The sequence below is a fragment of the Cardiocondyla obscurior genome, linkage group LG08, assembly GCF_019399895.1.
Source record: "Cardiocondyla obscurior isolate alpha-2009 linkage group LG08, Cobs3.1, whole genome shotgun sequence".
NCBI lineage: Eukaryota > Metazoa > Arthropoda > Insecta > Hymenoptera > Formicidae > Cardiocondyla > Cardiocondyla obscurior.
In genome coordinates, this window is record NC_091871.1 from 7,787,689 (window position 1) to 7,813,933 (window position 26,245).

General features: G+C 44.0%; 2 protein-coding genes and 1 long non-coding RNA gene across 8 annotated transcripts in view; 1 reads left to right on the forward strand and 2 right to left on the reverse strand.

The window, feature by feature from the left end:
• LOC139104715 (microtubule-associated protein futsch-like) overlaps positions 1-7,531 on the reverse strand; it is a 22,417-nt gene extending 14,886 nt beyond the window's left edge. The window contains exons 1-11 of one of the 5 annotated variants that reach the window (XM_070660369.1): positions 7,055-7,531; positions 6,865-6,980; positions 5,051-5,323; positions 3,457-3,561; positions 3,159-3,381; positions 2,901-3,024; positions 2,728-2,815; positions 2,477-2,632; positions 2,189-2,349; positions 1,977-2,051; positions 144-286 (exon numbers count right to left, since the gene is read on the reverse strand). In XM_070660369.1, the coding sequence (XP_070516470.1) occupies positions 144-286; positions 1,977-2,051; positions 2,189-2,349; positions 2,477-2,632; positions 2,728-2,815; positions 2,901-3,024; positions 3,159-3,381; positions 3,457-3,561; positions 5,051-5,233 (1,258 nt within the window). In that variant the 5' untranslated portion in view covers positions 5,234-5,323; positions 6,865-6,980; positions 7,055-7,531. Of the gene's footprint in view, positions 1-143; positions 287-1,976; positions 2,054-2,188; positions 2,350-2,476; positions 2,633-2,727; positions 2,816-2,900; positions 3,025-3,158; positions 3,382-3,456; positions 3,562-5,050; positions 5,324-6,245; positions 6,449-6,723; positions 6,841-6,864; positions 6,981-7,054 lie in introns of those variants that run through there. The other 4 variants (XM_070660368.1, XM_070660371.1, XM_070660370.1 and 1 more) reach the window with 4 other exon arrangements.
• LOC139104741 (uncharacterized) lies at positions 6,453-24,138 on the forward strand. 2 transcript variants are annotated; one of them, XR_011546085.1, is made up of 3 exons: positions 6,453-6,511; positions 7,933-8,010; positions 23,960-24,138. It is a non-coding gene; the product is annotated as an uncharacterized lncRNA (long non-coding RNA). The 2 variants fall into 2 exon arrangements; XR_011546084.1 differs by lacking the exon at positions 6,453-6,511 and adding an exon at positions 7,634-7,863.
• LOC139104719 (uncharacterized) lies at positions 14,482-26,215 on the reverse strand. Its single transcript, XM_070660384.1, has 3 exons — positions 24,112-26,215; positions 19,872-19,997; positions 14,482-19,364 (listed from the first exon to the last, which is right to left on the reverse strand). Exons 1-3 carry the CDS (start codon positions 24,944-24,946, stop codon positions 15,814-15,816), a joined length of 4,512 nt encoding a protein of 1,503 aa, XP_070516485.1. The 5' UTR covers positions 24,947-26,215; the 3' UTR covers positions 14,482-15,813.
• Positions 26,216-26,245: the final 30 nt, after the last annotated feature.

Sequence of the window (26,245 nt, forward strand, 5' to 3'; positions counted from 1 at the left end):
TCTACTATTACAATACTTCAGATATGATACGGTGAAAAGAAACGTGGCTAGAAACAGGTGAACAGAAATAGAGAGAGCCAAAGGGCGGAGAAATTAAAAATAAAGCGTTTGTTGTGGAGGCTGGTGTCGGTCATGGTACATACCAGGATCGCCGAGGGGCAGGAGGGGGTGGGCAGAGATGCTGGAGCTGCCCATAAGGGAGCTGCTTGGAGTGGCCCCACGATAGCCTCCCCCCTCCGAGCCCTGCAATGCCCTACCACCGCTAGTCTGCCGGAACGAATTGGACCTGCGAGCAAGAGAGAGTCAAGTTCAGCATCAGACTTAGGCTGTCAAATGCCAAGCCTGTGTTCGGAACTAACTTATCCCTTCTTTCTTTCTTTCTTTCGTTATCAACGATCGTTAGTAGGAAAAAAAGAAAAGGAAAAAAAAAAAAAAAAAAAAAACAGAACGTTTCTCAACTAATTCCGATGCTACGGTGCAAGGAATTATGTGGATGATATATTGATTTTCCTACCAATTCACATCTTGAAATACGATGCGATAAACAAAAGAGATTACTTCTGATACGATACACGGTCAGCACCGCCGTTAAATAATTTTTCACTAAAGTAGAGTGCATTGTTGTTCACACACGTAGAGTTACCTTTCACGATAATAATTGCGTAATATAATACAATTAAAATGTCACTTAAAATATTTAAATGTACACCCAACTGTGTATATACATATTTACTAATTATACATACGTGTGTATAATTAGTAAATCACATAACGAACCGTGTCATATATCATGAGTGCGACAAAGAACTGTGTATGACCACTGAATTTAGAAAAGTCAGCCGTAATTTTTGACAGAATATTATAAAGAAGGCTGCCCGCCCTATTCTCAAAAATGCCATATAGAATATACTTTATAGAAACATTAATTAATAAAGTAATCTTTATTTGCGCGTTCGCAAATAGCCATACGTGCAGTAATTATATAAAACACAAGAGAAATATCTTGCGTGTTCCAAAGCACAAATAAATACAAAAAAGTGCACTTTTAAAATAAGTATACCTAATATTATATTTAGATTTTAATGCATTCAACTTTTACAATTATAAAAATTTTTCCTTTATAAATAATCAGTATCATATAAATAATTTACATGAATTATGTTTTGCAATTATTATTCTTTCAAAGAAAACGAGCTTAAAAGATGTAAAATATAAGAATACTTGGAATCATCTTAATCAATGCACACAGATCTTTTCAGTAAACGGCTAATACGATTAAAATTGAAAAAAGTTTAATTTATTTATAAAAAAGAATTTAACGTTATCAATTTTTCTATCAATTAGTATTTCAACATATAAAGGCGTTTCTCAACCGTGCATCGATATCGCACAGCAAATGAATATTTGCCAGCGGTATGTACAAAAAGAGTTTCTTTTCTTTCTTTCGCCTGTATTATGTAACAGACTATTTTCTATTTTAAAAAACAATCTACTGCTATGGACAAATATCTTGTTGGATATAACTGTTAGGGCAGTGAAATATGGTACTTTGCTGTGTATTATTAGATACAACAATATAAATAATTAGTGACCACACTATTGAGAGAGGGTACACTCATCATTCGGGTTTATCGTGCCTGATGGTGAGCCTGACTCCCCGCCACCCCTGTCCGAGCAGGCAACACTGACAAACGGAAATGTAATAATGGATATGATAAAATAGTTTCCGCTATGAAAATTGGAAACGTACGGATAATAACATTTACGAAAAATCGACTTGAATCCCGGCAAAAGCAAGACCGTGCCACCTCCCATCTTATTCACAAGTTTGGTGCGTTTGTTAATAAAAATTTCAATGGTACAAACCAACATTAGGAGAACAGTACGTGGTCTACATGCACTACCTACATAAATTACATGGATGTCCAAGAACTTTTTTAATTATTCAACAACTCTGATTTCTTAGAGAAACTTACCTTTGAAACGTCTGCCTCTTCACGTAATTGTCTCGGACAAATTCAACGATTTGTTTCTGAGTTTTGCCGCTATACCTGATGATATATAAATGCACAATGAATAAATATATAAAATATCTATATAATATATATTTAAAAATGCAAAAAATATTTAATTCGTTATAATATTATGTAATATTTCTTTTTAATAATTTTTAACTAATTTAACATACCTAAACGACGATCCACGGCTAAGCACTCTAGTTTTCTGCCTTACGACTCTCTTAACGACAGAACAACGGAAAAAGCCATGATTTTCCACACATTTTTTCCAGAAGTTTTTACACTCATTACGTCCCTCAAAGAAAAATTCAACTGTATCCTTATAATACCCCTAAAAATAATTAAAAAAGTGATATAAATATATTACCGCGATGAATGATATTCGAATGCATGTTAATTTCATAGTTTCATATAAAAATAATTATTTTTAAACTATAAAATATATTTTCAATACTCACATAACCTTCGGGGTGTAATTTGATTAAAAAACGTTTTCGCTTGAAACTAATTTTTCTGATTTTTGCCCAACTAAATGTATTTATCTTAGTATAATTTTGAAAAACTACAATGCCCATATGTGCCACTGCCAGATTTAATGGAACGTTTTCATGATCCTGGTAATAAAACCGAATAAAAAGATATAAACATATTTTATATTAAATACACAAGATTCATAATATCAGAATATTAGTCATTTAATATTCTTTACCTTAGCTGGATGCATTTTCATTCCGTATAATTCACACCGTCGAGCTGTTTCTAAAAGATTGAGATCTGCCTCCGCAGGAGATTGACCTCTATAAACATTAAAATGACATATGCACAAATGATATATGACGATACAAATTAAAAATTATTTACGTAATGAAATATATATCTTACGCATGTTTCTTGTGATTCTCCATAATACGTCGTTCAAGCTCTTGATCCTGGTGAGGCACAAACTTATATGTCGATAAATATGTATGATCTGGATAATCTTCTATCACATAATCTCCACATTCAGCTATAAATAAGAATAATAAATTACTAAATATACTTATTAAATAATAGAACAAAATCAAAGTATCTTATAATTAACATCTCAAAGTTAGATCTAGATTTAAAATTAATGGTAACGAAAAAATATTTTATAATCACCCTGGACAATATAACTGGCCATTAACGCTGCTGTGTTATCATTGCATTGCAGTAAACCTTGAGCTAAATCTCGTTTGATTTGTAGACAGAATAAATATCTTGTAAATTCTTCCTCAAGCTGTGCAGGATCTGGCGTATAAAATTTAACACAGAACCTCAGAAGCGGATCAATAAGAGACAAACCAACTTGTCTACATACTGGTTTTTCCAGATCCAACCAATACTGCAATTAGCAAAATTTTTTATTTTATTGTTTATTAAAGAACATTTTATATTTACATTAAAAGCTGAATCTTACTTTTGTAAAATTTGGCTCTTGATATTCAAGACCAAAATAATCCGCTTCTAAAAGATGCAATTGCTTACAAACTTGATCGAACAAGACTCTACCCAATGCCTTAGCCTGAAATTTTCAAATAATAAAAAAAATTACACAATGTGACACAATTATCATTATAAAATATTCGCATCTATTTTATATTATATTTTTATAGCTGTCACGCAAAATATATCAGTTAAATTTATAGAATCAGGAGCTTTAAATGTACAGCATAAACGTATCATATTTTTACTGTAAAAAAGAAGCTAAGATGCTGCAACAAAATTAATCCCTGAAGAAATAAGCAACACGTTGCAAGCATTGTAAATAAATAATCAATAAATGAGTATACATATTTTGCACACATCCAAGGAGATCCCCATTTGATACATTATATGCTCCAATAGCTCATTCTTCTGGAAATATATGCACTATACAACATGCATGGTAACCGCCTTGCCAATATAAAAATACATAATATTATAAGCTGATAAAAATTTTTAAATAACAGTCTGTCATTTATGTCAGCGAATTATGTATTTTTTTTTTCTTTTCTTTTTTTGAAAGTTTTGTATAAAAGATTATAGATTTAATTTATCTACAAGTTAGCACATAAAAGAAAAAAAAAATTAATACAAAAGCGCAGCTCGTAATACTTTATAGAATAAATATAGAATGCCTTTTAAAACCTTAAAAAATTTGTAATAACGTCACTGAGAAGCGAAAACTTTGCATGTCAGGGTTTTAAGTTAAATGCTTTTAGGGAAAAGATTCCCTTTAAAGAGCGTTGTAATCAATGACTCTTGACCTGGATACATGGAGTAAATAGTTTAACATGTGCTTATGTGGCAGAATATAGAATGATGAAACTAATGCATATGCAGACTTTATGATTACATAAAAGATAGAAACAAACGCAAGTTCAAGTTATATAAAAATAGTAACGGCAAACGCGTTAAATAATTTAAATACTTGACAGAGATTAGATCTTATCAAAAAGAGAGATACAAGCTTTAAGATTAGATTATTTAATGGCATTTTAATACGTAGATAAAACACAAGCGTAGCGCGGATACGTAGCAGCTCACGCTCACGAATGTGATAATAGGGGACTGCACATTCAATTGCTGTATAATGTCGAATTATGAAGGTACAATAAGAGATTCAAGCGTCGTTCAGCGTCACTTTACGACATTTATTCTGACGTCAGTCTCCGCAGGGCATAAGAAGCTTTTACGAATAACAGATTTTTCACATGCAGCTTGCATATTTTTATAAATAATGCGCAGGGAAGGTCTTAAACAAAAAAATACATTACGCCACGAAGAGCAAGAGCACATAGATTTTTATTTATTTATGGATTCTGTCGCGACCTCAAACAAAAACTCTTGCGCTCTTTTTCTTCTGCAAATAGTACTTTAAGAAGTAACTTCGACACCTTGTCAGCGAAAGGATATTAAATTTCAATCGGTCATTCGAGCCTCGTATAATTTTTCTCGCATGCCTCGGTATGCGACTGCGAGCGGTTGTAACGCGAAGATATTATTTGAGAATGAAATAAGTATCCATTTACCTGGACTTGAAACATTGTGATAGAGTCATCCAACATCTGTACACGTACAGCCAGCATTTTTCCAGCCTTTCGAGGTGTTGCGGGAGGTGTCCTGCTACCTCCGTCGACCCCAGCGGGCGTCGAATGACTGTGAGGCATTTTCGAGCCAGCACCCTTCATCACAAAACTGTCTATATCATTCATCTTGATTCATTTATTCCGTCGTATCAAGTAATCGTTTGATGCGTATTTTCTTAAAAGGGACAATACGATTTGTCTATATTATGTCATCATCTGTAACGAGAAAATTGTTAAAGATAAGAGATTACGTCTAAATATCGTGAAAAAAAAAAGTTTTAACCGGAAAAAGAATTACCATACAACTGCGGCAAAAATACTGAGATGATAAAAGTGACAAACTTAAATAAGCTCGTTAGAAGCTTTAGAACGGAAAACTTAATTATGTACAGGAAACGGATAATCACAAAAGACTACGTAACAGAATCATAGTGTCAAACGAGCGGAAACACGACAGGATATTTGAACATTAAAAATAAAACTTCTTTTCGATTCTTATTAGATTTATAAAATTTAAAGTCTATTTTTCTTTCTCTCTCTTTTTTTCCCAAAAAAAAAAAAAAAAAAAAAGAAGAAAAGAAAAAGAAGGCGACATTTATGTCACCATCCGACTAAATTAAAAAATAAAAAAATAATTAAGTCTAAAAAATCTACAATATTTGTAAGTTGTAAAAAAGTGCCCGAGATTAAAGTAACGAGCTTAGGTAAGTTTGCCGAGATCAGGAAATTTATTTACGTAAACAGGACACGGGTAATTGTAGGGAGAGTACAACAGCGGCGTCATGCGTGATGAAAAGGCGGAAAACTAATGAAACATTCAAAAAGTGGACAAGACGGTTGTTCTCCAATTTTCCGTAATATTAAGAACAGCTCTGTTCTTCGTTCCGTAACCGCAATTTCTAAGTGGAGAAAACGCGCGAGACAGATTTGCGTGAAAGGGCAGAATCCAAGCCAATTTTACTCCCGAGTTCCCGCAAAGCAGAGCGCACGAGGGAAGAGCCACGTCTCTATTCCCGACGCGCTCTGCTCCACTTTCGGCTGTCACTGCTACATGCGTCCGTTCAAAAGCGCATCGATTCATCCTCGTGACAGGAGACACGGGAGAAACGTCGCGGATACGCGAGACGGTATTACGTACTCTGTTAATAATAACGGGTCCCGTCGTCAACCTCCCGTCTTGCTTTTCTTTGCGGAGAACGACTGCTAGGCGATGTTTACATAACGCGCGACGGTTCTCTGTGCTACGATATCTTCAGTTGCGCGAGATCCTCTCCGACGCTTCCCCTTTTCGACGAGACGATTAACGACGACGATGGTTTTTTTTTTTAGGTGCAGAATCTCCGACGGCTGAGCGAGGCAGGATCAAGCATGAAGGAGAGGGACCTGGAAAGGAAAGGACGGACGGTGAGTGACGCTCTGCTTGACGCACGTCCATTTTCACCAACGTGGATTAACTTTAATCCCGGATTAACTTACTTTTTATCTCTTTTTTTTTTTTCGTAATTCCTTGAAGCTATAAAACGGTAAAAAGTAAGCTAAATCGAGATCACAGTTAATCCGCGTTAATGGAGCCAAACTGTGATGGATACGAGCGAGTAGGAGAAGCCGATGCGTGCCTTCCTCGGTGCGTGGAGCTCACGCGCTCGTTCCCAGCGTTCGTCGCGTTCACTCGCTTTTGTTTCGCTCGGCGCACACCGCCGCCCGCGCACGCATACGTGCGTGGTCGTCGTGATTGCAAGCTCCTCGGTGCAGCGTACCGAAAATGGAAGAGCCGATAGGTCGTCGTCGTCGTGAAGAACTTCTCAAGACCTCGGGGAGGGACTAATATATGTATAAGCTGCGAGATGAGTCGCGGGGCAAGGCTAGGTAGAAGCTGGGGAGAAGCAGAAAACTAGAAAGAAAAGGAAAGGAAGGTCGATTGGTCGAACGATCAAACTGCATACGTACGTTTTCCCAGGCCGTCGCTGGTGTGCGGCCCCGCTGCCAGCACGCCTCCTCGCACACGCGTCAACCAAAGTTCATTGATCACTGAAGCACCACCGCTGCTGCGTCCGCCGGCCGCTTCCGTCGACCGCTGGCGTCCACCCACCTCGACGACGACGACGACGGGAGGGTACGCGACGTCGTTAATGAGTGGCGGTGCTGGTCGCCGATCTCGCGGCGCCGCCCGACGTCGTAGGTGCGGCGATGTGTGCGCGACGATGCACGGCCATCGAGCGCGTACCGAAGGAGCTTCGAATCAAAGCCATATCGCGCACACACACGCACGCGCGCGCACGCACACCCCGAGCGGGAAGATGTATCTCGCGCGCCGCGCTCGCACGGACGCGCGCGCCAACGAACGGTGGAATTACCGATAATCTGAGCTCCTCACCTTAGACGCGATCTCCACGATGTGCGCAGTTGAGCCCGGGAACGAGTATCGCCATTACGTTACGCTCCGCGTTCCGGCTACGTTGCGTTGGCGTTGCGTCCCGTCGCGTTGCGCTGCGCCTCCGCCGCTTGTGATCGCGCCGCAACGTAGGGCCGGTCTACCGAGGCGAGGGCGCGACGTGTACGAAGGGCGGTGGCACCGGTCCGCGAGCTCCGCCTGGCGACACCTGACAACCGCGACCGGGAACTTAATCGCCGACGGCAGCAATTTCAGTCGTGGATAAACCATTGCGCGAACGTTATATTATCGACTTACAATTACGTTATCTGGTTCTTTCTTACGCGATGCAATTACCGACGGGAGTGACGTCGTCGCACGACTTGTAAACATTTTTATAAACCGCAGTCTAATCCGGATCGTCAGATAAATAATAGAGAATTCATTTTCTTAGCGTAGGAAGAAGCTGGAAAATTGGGAAGACGTTGGCGAGCGGAGGGGAAAGGGACGCTCAATGAAAACCAACTTGCATGTAAGTATAACAATGTGTGTATATATATAATATATATAGAGCTGCAGTTTTATTTATATATATACATTTTCTTATATAAGTATTTTTATTATTAGTATTATCATCTGGGAGTTAATATACATGTAAAATTTCCCTTGCTTGTCTCATCGGTCGCCGCGGTTGTATGTCCTGAATTTAAATGAAAGAATATCATTTATATTCGCGTGCCCCAGCGTAGTCTGTTACTCCGTCCCGTCTTTTACCCGCCGTTTGTATTTCTTTCTTTCCGCCCCTTCTTTCTCCTCTTTTCTTCTCTCTCTAACGCGGGACAGCAGCTAAAATACTCTGTCGCCTGATACGACTTTTTTTTTTTTTTTCTTCAAGTTCGTCCACTTAATATTCATGGCTTAGCGCGGTTCGCGTGATTATATTCGTAGATTACAAATGGGGTGCGCAGAAGACTAAATAGCTCGATGGGACGACCGGACGCTTATCGTTCCGTATCTCTATGCTGTTTTTTTTTTTTACTAAATTTTTTTTGGAAGCTTTCTGCCCAAAATTACTCGCCTCGCGATTCCTCTCGCCTCCTCACGTCGTACTTCGCAGGGTTTTGCTATCACGCCTCGTTACCTTTCCTTCCTTATTATCGTGATTAGAATGTGCTTTGAGATACTCAGCCTAAACTACCCCGGAGATTAGGAAATAATCCTCCTCCTCCCCCCGCCTCTTTTCCCGTCCCCCGCAATCAGCCTCTGTTCCCTACCGTGACTGTAGTCCTCTTTGGTATATGTGTCGTCGAAATAATTGGCCAGTCGACGTAACAATCGTGTAATTACGTTATCTATTGCGTGACCTGTGCAGCTTTTGCACGTCACCCGTCGTAGTTCGCTCTCATGTAAGAATCTGCAATAAAAATCTAACGCTAGAAGGATCACTTTGACGGTCGCGGCTCTGAATACCAAATCGATAATCCCACATCCCTTCGTCTTGATCCTTTCGATCTCGCATCCCCCACGTTCGCGATCTCGCTCGGCGATCGCGGTTCCCTTCGCTCTCCGCGACGAGAATCCCTTATCTAGAAAGGCTGCTGTGATATAGGTATAGAATGCCGGTCCTTCTAGTTAAGTACCTTATTTCTACGCGCCGTATCCGTCAAGCTGGCGGATTTTACCTCGTTACTCCTTTTACGTAATACTGCGGCGTTACGCGCCCACGCATTTAAAATTTCCGCGGTTGCAGCGATTGCTAATCAGTCTAAATATAGAAATCTTACATGAAATTTCAAGTACGTGCTCGCTCGCCCGAAACGCAACACGGAAATTGAATCGGATTTCTGAAATGTTGAATATGTCAAACTCATCAGGTAACGAAAAAGGGAAAGAAATATTTCCCTCGAAAGCATTTCCGCGGGAAATTATTTTTTAGCATTCGCATTTTTATTTTATTTTTTATCCCTATTAATTATTTACCGTTTTCAGAATAAACGAGATATTTTCTCCGAGGAAATATTAGCGCGAGAGTTAATTAGACATTCTGGTCGCCTCTACGTTCGAAATTTAGAAAATCCAGCGTTAAAGGGTTAACGAACGTCGTTTAACAAGCGGAATGATTCGAGCGAGCGTTCTATGTCTACAAATCTCACGAGCGGCTCGATCGTGTTTTCCATTTCGCATTTTATCGAATACCGGGGGGCCTTCTAATGCGAACGGAAGGTACACGGTTCCCAAAAAGTCTTTTCCTACATTTTTCGAATCGCCGTTGCCGCGCACGGGGAAAAAAAGCTCGCGGTTTCGCGATACGACTCTTAATTCGCCTAAAGGTGCGCTCCACTTCTTCAGCCGACCGCGAAATCCGACGAATCAATCCTCGCGCGCAGTTTCTCCCTCCTTTCCTTTTAATTAATTGCAGAAATGTATGCACACATGGTCACCAGACGATTCAGCGATGCGTGCCGCGGACGTTAGCTGCGATGAAACGAGCTTTTGGCACTTGTCCTATTGCTTGTGTACATACGTATCGCGAAGATCGCCAAGCGCCGTCCCTCGCGACGCGATCGAAGACGCGACGAGAAGAGTTTTGCCTTCGCGGGGACGAGATTCCCCAGGGAATCTGTACGTTTATCTCGCGCGCGAAAACGCCGAACCCTTAACGGTCCGCCTTTCGTCACGTTGACGTCAAATTCTTTCGCGTCGCCCCCCAGGACTTTCTCTCGGCGAGAGTGGGTACGTGACGCGACGTGCTTATCGATGCCACGTGCTAAGTGTCATCGATGTTAGACCGTTAAGAGCACTCGATACAAAGTAGCCGCTAAACACACCGTCGAGACTACGACTATAATAATCGACGGGATCCTTAACACGAGTACACGAGGTGAGGGTGATAATACGAATACGCATATCTCGCGCAGAGCTTATCGTTCGATCGCGAGTAATAAGACATTAATAAGATCTACCTGTAACGCTAAGGAGTGAATGAGTGAGTGAACGTGTCGACGTACATGCCATTTCGTGAGTGCGCTAAGAAAACTGGTTAATAAACCGTTCGATTACATACATCTTCGAGGAGACACCCTCGGATTTTCACAGATTCGAGTTCTTCCGCGCGTTCGCATCCGTCGTCGAGTCCCTCGGCGTACAAGCCCGATCGACTCGGACCTTCGGTAAGTCTTTTTCATCTCGGCCAAAGATTAATTTCCATCGTCAAACTGCCCTTTATTTCGCGGGGTCGATCAGACCACCGAGAGGCTTGATCAGCGCTTTACGTAAGAAAAAAAAAAAAAAAAAAAGAAAGAAAAGAAAAGCCAGAAATCTCTCCCTTTCTTCTAGATAAATCTCACGTGTCCTGCCGGGCATACAACTCGCGTCTCTAACAATAAGTGTATAAATGCACCGCGTTTTCCGAAGAACGAAGAAACACGCTTCCTGAATTATTCCCTCGGTAACCCCCTCGATTTCACAGAGCTTCGCATTCGCGACCCTTCGCAGTCGTTTTATAAAGAATAGTAGAAGAGTTCCTTAAGCGAGAACTTAAATTCCATTCGTCACTTCGGACCAATCATTGGTACCTGATAAATGTGCAAATCAGTACTCGTGCGGTTCGTTAACACACATTATTTCAAGAGTAATTAAATTTGTAAAAAGTGACAGTAAAGTAAAAAATATTTCCACAGCTGGTCTTGCGAGTGATTCAAAACGATTTTTTCCAGCTCTCGCTTGGGAATCTCTTAAAAACGGAGATCGAGGGCAAAGTACATATCCCGCGTTACAATACAATTCACTAATTTCATAAGAAGTACAATGATTATCCGAAGCTTAATTAATACTTATAATACTGCTCGATACCCTATTAAATCAATCTGCGGACACTCCCATTCATCCCAACGTACATTCGGTTGTTGCAAATACCATCTCGAAATTGAGATTCCGCACGTTAATTACTCCCGTTGAATTTTCTACGCGCGTACATCAAGTTATTTCCTGTGGCGCGAAATTCCCGCGGCGTTCGTACGTAAACGAACCTTGGGAAAGCCGTCTTTTACGTGGAGTCGATTGGCTTCGAGAAAATCTGTATCACCCCACCGTGTGCATAAAACACTCGATGCCTCGCAATGCGCAAACAAGCGTTCATTTATAGTAAATCTTATGTCTTGCGAAAATGTCAGAGAATACGTAGATATGTACATAGGTCAACAAGGAATATATAAATAACAAATATGTTTCATACAAGTAAAGCTCTTTAGAGATTTCCTCGGCGTTAAATAAGAAGCCTACGAATTGCGATCACGCGACGACTGAAACGGAAAATCGTTTCGCCAACATATTTCCTACGTAACGAGTTATAAAATTTTTCTTTCGCTAGATATGCCTAACGTTTTCGTAACAAAAATTGCGGCGGGCGAATCTTTGGTATTACAGGATCATTAACGAGAAGAGGGAGAAACTCGTGACGAGAGAACCTCGGCTCCGGGGATCGTGTGTTTCCAGCCGAAAGACTCGACAGACTAAATGCGCGGGACGTGGAAGGTGAACGAGCTGGGGAGTCTCGAGGGATATTACTTGACGTCTTCCCCGTCAAGATTCACTTGGAAAAATTACTCTAAGTAACGCGGAGAAGGTAATATTCTCATCCCGTAGAGTCCTCTTCGTTAGTTAACCCCAGCGATCGACTCGCGATTTTTGTTCGACCTATTTCTTACGAGATCGAGATAACGGACACACGCGTTAAGCGCGATCGATAAGTTTCGAACCAGTTAGAACCGATCTCTCTCGTAGAAATTTCACGAAACATCCTCGAGAAGAAAGTTTGCAAGGTGGAAAAACGGCAACGGGGGAAATATAAAACATGAAAGACAAGGTGACGATATCACAACGAGAATATATCCAAACGTTTTGGAAAGTTAACACAGTAATTTTGCGAGGCGCGCTTTCTATTCTGAAAGAATACGCCTTTATAAAATTATCCTCTAGAACAAAACTCGTGACCCGTTTTCCGCACAACTATACTTACGATATTGATTGGTACTCTCTAAAAGTAGTATTATAACGCATGGTATAAAAATATCAGGATCATTAACACGCTATTAATAAAAATATTAAAAGTCTCTATCGATCTAAAAGTATAATAATCTATGAGTAAAATTAAAGCCATAAACGACCTTTTTCCTCAATGAAATCGTTGGGCAATTTAGAAACGAGTAATATCGTAACGGTGGTTTAAATCAACAAAAATTAATTTAATTACTTCAACTAACTTAATTAACTTAATTTTTGTCGCGATGCAACTTTGGTATAGATGCAACTGTATTATAATCACAGATGCTCCCTGTGATTCACACTTCATAAATTGAGTAGATTACTCTCGGAGTAAGGTGTAGACATAAGAAGTACGATAAATGAGCGGATTTCCGTATCGCCCGGTGCATTTCGCGCTGATAAGATTACAAAGTGAAGTGTGTTGATCGAGTGATCCGGTCGAGTTAATACAACGACTTACATTGTATTGTCGACACGCAACATCTGTTTTACGCAATAACGTGTACACCTACCCGTGATTTATTTTTACCCCGCCGGCGCGATGTGGATCGCGTTACTTCGCATATATCTGCTCAACCTTTTCTCGCGAAAAGGTCAGAGTTATTTTCTATAACCGTGAATTTAGCGAAACGCGTAGAATTCATCGACAAAGAGGGAGCGCTCCGCGTGCGCACCTAGCCCTACCGGTCAACAGGATCGCGAGTCAATCTCGCGTATCACCTTTTTATCGTATCCCCGCGGATCGCGCGAGAGCTGCCGACCGCGCTTCAACGCTTCAACGAAATCAAGTTTAATCGTTATATCTTTTACACGCATATATAAATATAAATAATATAATATACAATATATATATATATATATATATATATATATATATAATATATGTCAACTGTGATATAAATAATAATATAATTTTTATTCACGATGTACGCCGCGCTTAATGTCTCGCGTATCACCGTGATAAGTAACCTATTTGCCATTCGAACAATACGCGTGTTAACATTGCCGCGCGAGAATAACGAGTCGAAGAGTGACACCTTTCAACGCACGTCGGATCCTTACGATCGATTAACAACTGTTAAATGAAAATCGTTATCGACTCCTGCCCGTTCCGTCTCGTCCCTTCAGCGCAACAGAAACGTTTCGTACGGTTTATTTTTCCCGTACGTGTCTTCGACTCTCGTCAAGATCGTCATCTCGCCGTAATTGACTGTCAGACGCGTTTAACACCTATCTCGTGGTCAATTCACCTGGCCCTCGGTATCTCGATCGCTCAGATTGCGACACGTATCTTGCTGCGCGAGTTCATCGCGGCGATTTGGCACGAAGAAAATAAATAAATATCTATTTCGTTTTTCGCTGAGTATAGGCCGTGCGATTATTCTTCGGTCTCGTCTCAAAGGGACTTACTTGTATAGAATTACAGGGGTATCGGCTTCGAAAGTGAAGCGATCAACGGCAATGGTCGCTACTCGCTAAAAAAAGGGGTACGTTCGCGCGTCCTTATGTCGTCTATTCAAACTGCGCATCTCGGCAGAGTAAAATATGATGCATGAAACGCGAACTGCGAGATAATATTTATGAAATGATGGTTGTACTTTCAACAAGTTCTCAATAAAACTGTATATGCGGGGGTATATATCTCTAATTTTACAATTAGGGTGACTGAAGGATGAGCGCGTCGTAACAAATATCTTGTTTTCTAGCGTCGCAGAGCATTTTGTACTTACTCCCTGTGCGTACATAATACTTGTCATTGAGAAATTTCATTATCGTTAAACGTCGTCACTTCCCAGCGTACCGGTAAACAGATACGCCACGTTAATTTTGGTTTCAATTAGCGCACATTTGACAAACCCGCGGGAGATTACCCGTTACACGATCCGAGAACTCCCAATGGCCCGTCAATCAAAACGGCGCGCTAAGAAATTAATTAAAAGTCAATCGCGAACTCTTCTCCTTCTTTTTTTTTTTTTTTTTTTTTTGGCGTTTTGCGTCTATCTCTTATCGTAGACTAATTTTATACTGACTAGAGGCATTGATACGTCTCAATTTGGCATGAAGCGTACAAGTGAAATTCACGAACAAGCATTCTCCGCCCTCGGGGAGCGAAAACTCGAAGCGATTTTACTACGAAACACACACAGTAAAACGAGAGACGGTTTCTCCTTCCCGTGAAGTACGAATACACGTGACAGTCGCCGTGTCTCTGCGGAAGAGAAATTCCTCGCGACATATTTTCTCATTGTGACAATCTTTTTTCCCCCCCTCCCCCTATTTTGTCGTCCCGCGACGCAATTTAACGTTGGCCGTCACCGGAACGACAGCGGATTCGCAAAGTCCCGTCGCGCAAAATACTACAAAACAATTAACAACAATTCCGCCAGATCGAAATGTATGACGATAGCATCTAACACAAAGTACCATCGATATCTTCGACGCGATATCTACGACGTTGTAGATAGGAACAAATCTAGAACCATAGATCTACGTGACGGTATCTACAGTGCCATGGAGAGTTTGTACAGTATTACGTAATATCGTGATGATAACGAGCGGGTAAAGTGATATAATTCGTACTAATGTTATTATTATACCACGATAAAAGGTACGGCATCGTCTAAGGATAGTCGCGTACGTTATCAAGTAACGAAAATAATATCGAAGAATATTCAATGTAAGTGTAATCTAGCCACAACATGTACACATATACGTTTTTTACTCTATTCTCGCTATATATAAATATACATATACATATATCTATATATATATGTATATATGTATATATGTATATTAATAAAAAGTTCGCAATGCGTGCGTTGCCGTGTCTCAAAAAAGATGTTACTCGTCAGTTTGTCATCTCTTAAAAAATTTTTCTCGTCTACGAATCGAAGGAATCTCTGGATATGCTTCTTTTGGCCGAAATCAGCCGTCGAATAAAACGATAATATTAAAATATAAAACGAGAGAACGATAGAAAAACGAGAACTCGAACCGAGAAAGAGTTCGAATAGTTCGCACTTTAATCGCGTTAATTATTTAATTAAATTAAATCATCTAAGCATCTAATCGTCTGACAGAAAATAAAAAAATATAAAAAAAACAGCGGTTCTGTCTACCGCACGTTTTTCTTAATCAAGCTGTGTCAAAATTATTTAAAACATAAATATAAAAGTGTTGTTAATACCTCCCGGACAACGTCCGCAAACGTGAGAAAGATGTGTTACGTCCACGCGAAGATTTTCTAAGCATTTTTCAGACGTTTCTCGCAGCTGGGCGTTCCTGACGGCCTTCAGACATTCATCGCATAGTATACCGTGTTCGGGGTGTTGGCCGGGGCAGACATGAGAGTGGTATTAGGATCGACGTAAGAACTGGACATCAGCAGGACCGAGTTCGTCGAAGCGAGAGTCGACTGCGGGAAATCCCGGGTAGGCATACTAGCCGCGCCTTCGGGAACTCCACGTTCCGTTACCGTGCACGTGTTAACGACGCGCGGTAGTTGCATCACCGTTGCCGAAGAGCCGGGAATGACCGTCGCCGTCGCTGGTGCCGACGACGCTGAACACGCGAGCGAAGTGACGTTTCCCGGAGCGGACTGCGCGTTGTTCCCACCGTAAGATGTTCCCAGGATCGGCTCGCTCTTGTTACCGTTAGTCATTACTCCGGGACACTTTAGAGACCCGGGGGCGCCGGCCGTGGTAGACGCGGATGAGGTCGACGACAATGCGGACGCCGACGACGACGAAGATGACGAGGAGGAGGACGATGAGGACGACGACGACGAGAATGACGAGGCAGCCGCGATGGAGATCGTTTGAGTTTGCATTTCCGCGGCGACGGCGGAGGCGGTCGCGGCGGTGGCGGGACCTCGCGCCACTTGCGCCGGATACAACGGATATCCATCCTGATTACTCGCCGGGATGCACCTCGAAGGAGCGATTACGGTGTACGAGGAGGGTGACTGCTGCGTCGCCATGGGCACGCGGTACGATGCCATCTCGCCGTGATGATGCTGATGCTGGTGCTGGTGCTGATGCTGATGCTGGTGATGATGAAACTGCATGGGATGTCCAGTTGAGTGAGGCAGGGGGGAAAACGCGACGCCGGGCGACCGGAAGTCCTCAGGCTGATGAGGATGTATGTGCAGGTGCAAGGCTTGCTGAGTACCCTGCAGCGGGATGGAATTTGGCGGACTGGAGACGGAGGCGAGCGGCGGCGGCGGTGGCGGCGGGGGAGGAATAGGCGGCGATGTATTTAAATTGGAATGCGACGTGGCGGAACGATTCGCGTTGTAGTACAACGTCTGTTGCTGATTGGTCTTGTTCAGACGGGGATACGGGTACCGCTCGATGTGGCTGGCGTAATTCGGCGAGGAATGCGGGGGCAGGATGCGCTGGATGTTCTGATACGTAGGATCCGACATCCCGTTGTACGGAACGAAATACATGGTGCGGTAGCACTTGCTGACGCCGGGCATGGTACCCCCGGGCAGGACGTTGCAGTGATAGTTGGCGATCGTCACCGGAGGGTTACGTCGTTGCATCTTTGAGAGAGAATTGGTATATATCGCTCCCGCGACATCGTCGCCTCCGCCGGTCCCTCCGCCTCCCGCGATACGTAGCATGCGCGTGCTCGACAACTGCTGTTGCTCTTGAAAGTAGTGATGACCGTTCCTGTGCTCGGCGTACAAGTGCGCGGCACTATCGCTGGACGGCGTTCTGACGAACTGCCGCGGTATCGTGTTCTCCATATAAGTTGCATGCTCAGAAATGTTGGCCGTTACCGCCGTGCTCTCGGCGATCGTCTGATATATGTCATCGATCTGCTTCTGCATCGTGTTTATGCGATTGATCGTGTTCGTATCGCGCTCGAAGCTGCCCATCGCGTACGAGTCCACGGAGATCGGAATCACCTCGTCCCCTCCGTCGGGGAAGAGAGACTTTGCGTCGATCTTGTCACCGTTGGCGTCGCAATACATCGGCCATATCAAGCTGGACCTCGCGTCGTTGTTAGCTGCCCCGGCGCAAGGCCGCGCCCGATGGACGACCTCGTTCGTAACCTCGTACTGTTGTTTAATTCCCGTCACTGACGGCCGCCGGTTGAATCCATAATCGTTGAGCTCGTCGTCGTCCTCTTCTTCCTCGTTATCCGCTTGCGCGTCCTTCCCGTCGTGGTTCTTAGCACCCTTGCCGTCGTAGCTTTCGGACACGTTCGCGGCCTTGTCCTCGGTATGGTAGCCGTTAATGAAGGTGTAACGATCCTCCGGCTCGTAGCGGCGTTTTATTCGCTCCATCCTCGATTTGTCCTGCTCGACGAAAGCGAGCAGCTCGTCGGCGGTACTGTCGCCGATGTCGGGTCTGCTGCCGATCGGCGTGCATCTCGTTACATCCGGCTGCCCGGCGTATTTTCTGTCGTCGCCGTTCAAAGCCGCCTCAATGTCCTCCAAACTGTACGACGAATCTGAATTGTAGTTTACTGAATCACGATTCGAAGACCCTAACATCCTGGAATCATTACGGTAATACTCGTCTTGAGCGTCGGAACTATTGACGGTGACGCAAGACAACGGCGCCAGACTCGCCAGGAGCTGTCTACGCACGTCCGAGTTCATCTTGGTCGAGTTTTTCGACTGACACTCCTTGGCGAGGAGGTTTCGCCCGCCCGGGCCTATCCCAAGATCGGGCAGATTCGGGGGAATATTTTTCTTGTGCGCAAACAGATCTGTGATCTTCCTGTAGGTGGACTGATTCGACGGATTGTCGGCCCCCAGCATCGTATTGTGCCCATGGGCATTCGCGCTCGCCGCCGCCGTCGCCGCAGCCGTCGTCGTTGTCGGCGCCGTGGCCGCCGTCAAGGAGTTCGATCTCGTCGTTAAAATGGCAGTGGTTTCCGTCGAGGCCACGCTAACCGGCAGCGACTCGCACATAGGCCGTTCCTCGCCCAGCGGCGACGTTCTTATCGCGAGATCTCCGCCGTACTTGGCGTCGGTCACGGAATTAGCGTTGTCACCTCCGCCGTTGGTCGCGTCCAGGTTCTCATCGTCTTGATCAACGCACGTGAGCTGCCTGATCCGCTCCTCCAGCGACAGATTCTTCGGTCGCAGGGTCTTCTTCCGCGCGATCGTGTTGTACTTGCCGATCAAGCTCCGCCGCAGAGTGTTACGCTCGATGGATCTCTTGATCGAGCTGGACTCGCCCTCTGGGGACTCGTAGGAGCCGCCGGGGACCGTCGACTTCTTCACCGCGTCGAACAGCCGCAAGCTCTCTGCGGTAATCAGAAAGTTCTGTGCTTCGTCCTGGGGGTGTTCCGTGCCGGTCGACGTGTTCGCCTTGTTGGCTGGGACCGGTGGTGGCGAAATAAACTTCGGGTTGGGAAAGAGTTGCCTCACCGCAGAATTCGGCTTCAGGCTGTTGCTGGCGAGGGCGACGTTGCCCAGCTTGAAAACGAGAGACAGCTCTTTCGCGTCCTGCTCGCGCAGCTGCTCGCCCGGCGCCGTTTGATCGCTGATGCGTTCCATTTCCATCGCCGCTCTCTTGTCGACGATCACCGTTGAATTTTTGGCGTTTGCGTTATCATCGCGATCTTCCGTGACGTTTGAATCGCCGCACCGCGCGGCTGCGATCTGGGCCATGTTTTCGTGAACGACAGGGCCACCCGAACCGGAACAAAGCGCCGGATTAAAGCCGCTCTCTTTCGAGGCATCGCAAATACTTTTATCTTTATCCGTCTCGGAACGTCCAAAGCAATCCTTCCGCTCCTCCTCGCTGATTTCCCGGACGATGCGCCGCTCCGTGACAGTCGTCATCGTTATCGTCTCCACGAGATAACGATGATGCAGATCTACGGAGAAAATTACCGCACGTTTGAATCAAACGAGAAAACTTTAATACTCCGCGAAACGCAATTAAACTCCAAACGCTTTCGCTTAACGCGCGAGATAACATTTCATCGGGTACAATTTTATCTCAAATATTACACTGCACGCCGCACGTTGAGAGCGTCAGAACGAGGCGCGCAAACGCGCGCTACGTTGTACCTCTAATTTACTCGAGCTTATCAGGTTTCGCATCTTTATTTACGTCATTTCCGAGATTAATGGCCATCAAATTACTGCACAGTTAGAAATTATAAATGAAAACAAATATCCGGTGTTCTGTTTTACGCGAAGCCTTGCATCTATTTTTTTCTCCGAAGACCGTCAAATAAATTAAATCGATGCCGTTAATGAAAGACTTTAGCACCGTCTGAGAATAAATAAACTCATTGTCCGCGGGGGAAATATTTTTTAAAATAGCGTCGCGGCAGAAGCGTCGAGGTAATTTCAAGTAAAGAAAGACGTGTGTGTACCGGGATGAGACCCTCGGTGCTGTTTGTCCTGTCTCTCTTGTAGATTCCTTTGGCCGTCGTGCGCCGTGTCCTTGCCGCCCTGCGTTTCCTGCTCGTTCCCACGATCCTTCACCTGCGCCTCGCATTCTGGAACATAAGAGGTAAAATCGAACCCATACGTCTCAACTCCACGCTTTTACGCAATTACGCGCATTATTACGAGGCCATTAAGCGAGGCCGAGGTTTATCACGGCCTTCGGAACAATGAGTTTTACTCGGGGCGCGCCATCCTTGCGACTCACTGTCGATCCTTGGATAATACGAGATCCACGCGGAATTCTTCACGCCGGCCGTTAAATCTGACGTGTTAACGGCCGCGAAAAGCGAAGCCGTGCCGCTCGACACAAATGCCATTTCCGCACTGTAGATACCTCACCGAGGCCCAGAAATTTTATCTGTTATCAGGCAGGTTGTATCGCGACGTCCCCGCAGATACGCGGTAGAGATATATGCGGTGTGCCAGAAATCTAGCGTACTTTCCCTTGATCGGCAAGATTGCAGAAGCTTCCCAGGCGGAGAAACGCCGCGTTGGCCGCAATTTTCTCGGATACAGATTTTTTTTTGTTTTTTCCTCCTTCGATTTTTCTCCCTGAATGCGGTGCACACGCTTAGAGCCACGAGAGGAAAGTCTATCGCGAAGAAATATGTAAAACTCTACGTAATTTTTTGGTACGAAGTTACACGAACTTTTAAAAACAACCCAACGATTTTTCACAATCAAATCCGGCTGTACGAATAATTTTTTTCTTTTATTTTTTTTCGTGGGACCAGTTTGATTTACTTGTCGAAAAATAAATCCTGAAATTTTTTATGAGAAAGAGGGTTTTTTGATCCAGTTTTAAAGTTCCTATTAAAGTGATTTTCTAGCGATAGAATCGCGAGGTTTTTTTAAATGACTTCTAACTTGAACGTGATCAAAATCGAGGAAACAAGTCTTCTTGTTAGAACGGTTAGTATTCCAATCAAGCGATGGCCATCGATATTTAATGTACTTTCAAAGTCGCACCGTGTGCACCGAGCAATTCACAGCTCACATAAACTTCTGCAGTTTCTGCAGTCTGGTGTTCGTTAATATAGTAACGCCGACGTGTATTTTCCATTGTTATAGGGCGACATATTACGCCATTCGCTAGGTCGCAAGAAAGCAAAACTTGTCGCTGACTTATCAAACACGTCGCTACGATAAAAATAGCTCGATACGTCGCGCAATTTAAAAATCACAAAAGTAGAACAAAAAATAGGCTTCTCTGTCGCTCCTCTGCGTTATTTTAAAGAAGAAATAATATATTTAATTAACGTAATAATAAAACGTAATAACGCTTTTAATTCGCATCGTGCAACATTACCACACATTTGTACTCGAGCGCGGACGTGACATGTGACTTATTGAAAAATGTCACATTAGGGACGTGTGTATTCATTTTTCTTTTTTCTTTTTTTTTTTTCATTTATATGTACCGCTACCTGTTGCGAACCTAAAGTACACGCAAACAATGCGAGGACTTCACATCGCGAACCCTTATGTCTGACACGTTTTAATAAATCTAATATTCACGTGGACGGTTCGTTTAGTTCGGGAACGAGCGCAGTGTAATATAAAATATGATCTCTGAAACAACATACTTTAGATATCTCTCCTTTTTCTTTTTTTAATTTAAAACATTTTCTGAATCACCTAGCACCTAGTTCAGCGTTACGCCTAGTGGAAAATTTAGGTATTCCATTTCGTGGCGTAGAATGCGAGTCGTTTGGTCAGAAATATAAGTGTTCTTACCGGGTATATCTCCCGGGGAAGTATATACCGGAGTTACGCTAGGCCGCGCTTCCGGTGAACGTTGATAGGCGAATAAACCTATACTTCGTATCTGCATACATTGGCATTTTGTGACCGCGATTGTAGATCCGATCGGGCTTTTATAATCGATTAACACATTACGGATTACGAGTTTCCCCTCTTCTGACCGATATTAAAAATATAATTCAAATCATCTTCCCACAAAAAAGTAGTCTATAAATTATTTACTTCTGATACACAATTGAACATCACGCTCTTGAAAAAAAAAAAGTACTTTATAGTGACCGCGCGTTAGCTATCGTTGAATAAAAAAAAAAAAAGCGAACGTTACAAGAAACCATTGTATTATAATTATCAAAATGGAATAATTCTAAATATTCATAGATACAAATTTTTTTTTTTTTTCTTTGAGCTCTCTTGGTATTCTAAAGAATGCGCATAAAAATCCAGCTATGTTCTTAAACGGTTTACCAACCGTGGCTAGACTCATGAAAAACAATACCATTATTATATTCGCATCCTGTGTGAAGGGATATCGTGGGACTGTTCCTCAGTTATGTGTGAGAAAAGAGTCGAGCAGCGATGCAATTCTTCTAATTTGCACCTTTCCATTAAAGCTGATAGATTCAACTTTAGATACGGTAGCATCATTACTTTCATCATGCGTGCTAGTGTAGCGCAGAACATATTATAAATTATTAGCATATTGTTTCGAATTAATCCAATTATAATATATACGTGCACATGATACGTTATCACGCTGCGAAACTCTTTGTAACTTGACGTATTTTTATAAAAAAAAATATACTACATATATTTTATATAGTTTTAAAATGTATTTTGAATAATTTACTTTTAAAAAATAATACTGCTAATTTATAAATTTTTTTTTTCTAAATTCTATAATTCAATAACATTTAATAGTATTATTTTAAGCAATGCAAAAAAAACTTTTTTCATATCACGACGGAGATAATAGCAAAAAAATAATAAACTAATATACACGCGATAACGACAAGTTGATACGAGCACTTAAAATGCGAATAGTATTAAACGTCATTTGCATTTTGTAATTATATTCGTAATAGATAAGTGATTGTTTAAAACTGTAAAACGTCGACGGGAATAATTTTTGGCTAAAAAAACAATGCAAAACGGATCAGCGAAATTCTTTCAAAGGAATTTTTCTGTAAAAAATTCAGGTCAATAGAAATCTAGAGCTATCGCGTAAGAAAAAATTATGTACAAGTGTTCGATGAGGAAGAAATCATTTCGCATTTTCCAAGAAATTATTCTTAATAACGTAATAGAAGAGAAAAAAAAAAAAAAATAGTAACATGCAATTTTGCGCCCGTTATGATTTTGCACCGCGAGGAAATTAATGTTGCGAGTACTCCTTATGAATTAAGCGAATATTTTACACGGTCGCTAGACGATCGTAACGGGCTGCATTAGACGTTCTCTCCTTTTCTAATCAACGGCGCGGCGTATCAAAAGTTTTCCGAATGCTGAAGTTTCAAGTGTACGCTGCAGTTTACAGCGTTACGTTAAGCCTTTGTGTTACGCGACTGCTCGTTGCAGAATATTACGAAACTGCTCTCTTCCTAACAAGAGGAACATTTGTCTGGCTCCTCAACGCCGCTTTAAATTTATACAGTAAACTTGAATCCATTCTATATTTTGCAATATTAATTGCAAGTTGTCAGCTTCATTCATTTGCGCGTTCATGTTTGTCGTAAGTAAATTATTTTTATTCCGCTTGATATCTTGCAGCGTTATCTTTCTATATATAATATAATTAAAAAAAAAATTGATTCAGTCAAGTAATATACTTTTACTAAAATATATTCTTATTCGATCATAAGAAAGATTATATTTTACTCCACAATTATCTAAATGAGAATCTCAAAGGCTAAAGGGATCGGCTAAGGAAAGTTAATTCCGTCCCGAGGAAATATTTATAGACGGAGATACACGAAACTTGGTTGGATTCAAAATCCTCATATTGGCAAAATTACGATACTCATTAATTCCGCTAATTTCCGTAAATTAAGCTCAACTATAATTGCTTTTAATTTAAAAAGATTTTACTCGATATATTGTTGCATCTCGATAATCGGCAGGCGAATTAAAACTCAGAATCAATACAACCGTTTAAGCGTAATTATCCGCATAGGGGGAAAAAAAAAAGTATTTCTAAAAGTAATTAAATATTTCCCTTATATAATATTAATTTTATTTTCCTGTGTTATAGAAACCATCCATCCATCTCTCTTCCGCTCATCGTGGGTATCGGAGGAGACGGAGGGGACGTCACGGAAGCTAGGGTGTCTTTCGCGTCGTTCGGGTATCAATCGAGAAAATATCCAAGTTAATATTACGTAACAAAACCGCTGGACGACTCACCCGAGGCCTGTTGCTGAGAGTAATTGCACTCCGTGCACGTCGCGGAAGGCGCGCGGCTACGCTGCTCCGGCTCGTTGGCGGCCTCGCCGTTCGAGCAGACGTCCTTGTAGCCCTCCGGCGGGCTAAGCGTTTCCTGCTGCTGTTGGTCGTGCCGCGGCGGTGGAGTTGGCGGTACCGCGGCACCGTTTTCCACCTGGGGCTCTCCACCTGCGACGGCCTCCTTCGGTCGGGGTCCTTTCGCGTCCTCCGCGTCGACGGCCGCGTCCTTCCCTTCTTTCGGCGCGAGCACCACCTTTTCCACCTTTCCGTCGACGTTCTCTTCCTCATCCTCCTCCTCGTCCTCCCGCTCTTCCTCCTCGTCCTCTTCCTCCTCGCCGTCGTCCGCCTCCTCCTCGTCTTCCTCCTCCTCGTCTTCTTCCGGCCGCGGGTCCCCGCGGCCCTGCTGGCCCTTGACGCGAGGTCCCCCGCCGCGATTCTCGCACCCCGTCTGTTCCGCACCCCTCGCCATCTCGTTGTATCTGCCGGCGCCGGCGGTGCCGGTGCCCGTGCCGATGCCAAAGTGCAGGTTCAGTTCCGCCCGGCACTCCTTGCAGTTGCCCAACCGCATCAGCTCGTGTTCCTGGTAGCAGCAGTCGCAGTCCTCCTCGTAATCGGCGCAGCACTCTTCCTTGATCAGGATAATGTAGTCCGCTGCAAAGAACTGATTCAGCTTCTCGTTGATCACCACGCGGTGCTTCTGCGACTTTGTCTTGGTCTGACCCGGCTTCTTCAGCAGCGACTTGAGGGTCTTGGCCCCCGGCTCCGCCGGATGTTGCTTACCGCCGTGTTCCTTCATGATCGGGGCCGTCTTTCCTCTTTCGTCTTTCTCTTGTTCACTCTCCTCGCTCTTTCTTTCTCCCTCGCGGTGTCATTCACTCATCCCGACGTGTTGCGCGTTCGTCCATTGTATACCCTACCCGTGCGTGGTCCTTGCGGGTCTCGCCCCTCAGGACAATACAGCGAGTGCTATACCTCCGTTCTTTTTTTACTCTCTGACACTCTCCCCCCCCCTTTTATCTTTCTCTCTTCCTCGCTCTGTCCGTTCCCTGCGCGTTTTTACCACCGCCACCTGTGCCGCTTCCTCTACCTGTCCCTCGCGCTCGCGTTCCCACGGCGGGCACACACTTTCTCGCACGGCGAGCGATATTCCACCTGTCTACACGCCGGCGTTATCGCACGTCGCGTCGTCCGACAACCCCGTTCACCGTGCCGCCGGACACGCATGGATTCGCGCCGACTTTAAGTGATTCTGCCAATGTGCGGCCGCAACATCCCTCCCTCGACGTGGCGGCGGGATGATCGATGAACCCTCGCGACGATCACATGCTTCGGCACGGCGGTCCGTCCTCCTCCGGCTCCCTTGATCGGGCTCCAGGCTGCTCGCCGATCTTCTCGCGCTCGACCACCCTCCTCGACGTCGTCCTGGTCCGCACGTGCTTCCCCGGAGCCTATCGGCGTATTCGTCGTCCGTTCTCGCGACTCTCGCGTTGCGTGCGCGAGGAAGTCAGTCAGGCGAAGGCCGTGCGCCTATCGATCGCGGCACGCCGGAACGGCTTGCCTTCATCTCGCGAACAGCCGCCGCGAATTCGTCGCGGCTCTTCTTCGCCCCCGAAGGATTCCGATTACCTTGACGATGAGGCCTCAAGGTTACCGTGATGCGTGGTCGTCGCGCTCCCACGGCGTTCCATCGATCCCCCCCGGAGGGCACCGCGAGGAAAAGAAGTCCGTCCTTTCTTGAGCGCGACGCGATCGCCCAAAATGCCGACCGCGATCGAATCCCGCGGCGGCGAGATGTCCGGACTCCGAATCGTCGAGCAGGCGAGTCCAACCGCGATCCGCCACTCGCGTTTCCTGCAATTATCCCCCGAAACGCCTCTACTTTTCTCTCTCTCGCGCGCGCTCGCTCGCCTTTCGCGCTCGAGTCCCCATTTAGCACCTTTCACGACGCGAATTATAACGTGAGCGGCGTAAGCGACCTCCTCCCCCTCACCCCCGTCTCTCCTCGTCGCTCGCTCTCTCTCTTTCTCTTTCTCCCTTTTCGCGACGTCCCCGTTTATCGATTTCGCGTGACGAATGCCGAGAGGACCACCGACGC

Bases quoted from the DNA above. Each gene is read 5' to 3' on its own strand.
- LOC139104719 (XM_070660384.1), bottom strand. From the start codon at position 24,946: ATGAAGGAACACGGCGGTAAGCAACATCCGGCGGAGCCGGGGGCCAAG. The intron at 19,998-24,111 runs GTGAGTCGTCCA...CTTATGTTCCAG, and splicing joins CTCTCAGCAACAGGCCTCGG to AATGCGAGGCGCAGGTGAAG. The intron at 19,365-19,871 runs GTACACACACGT...TTTTCTCCGTAG, and splicing joins GCACCGAGGGTCTCATCCCG to ATCTGCATCATCGTTATCTC.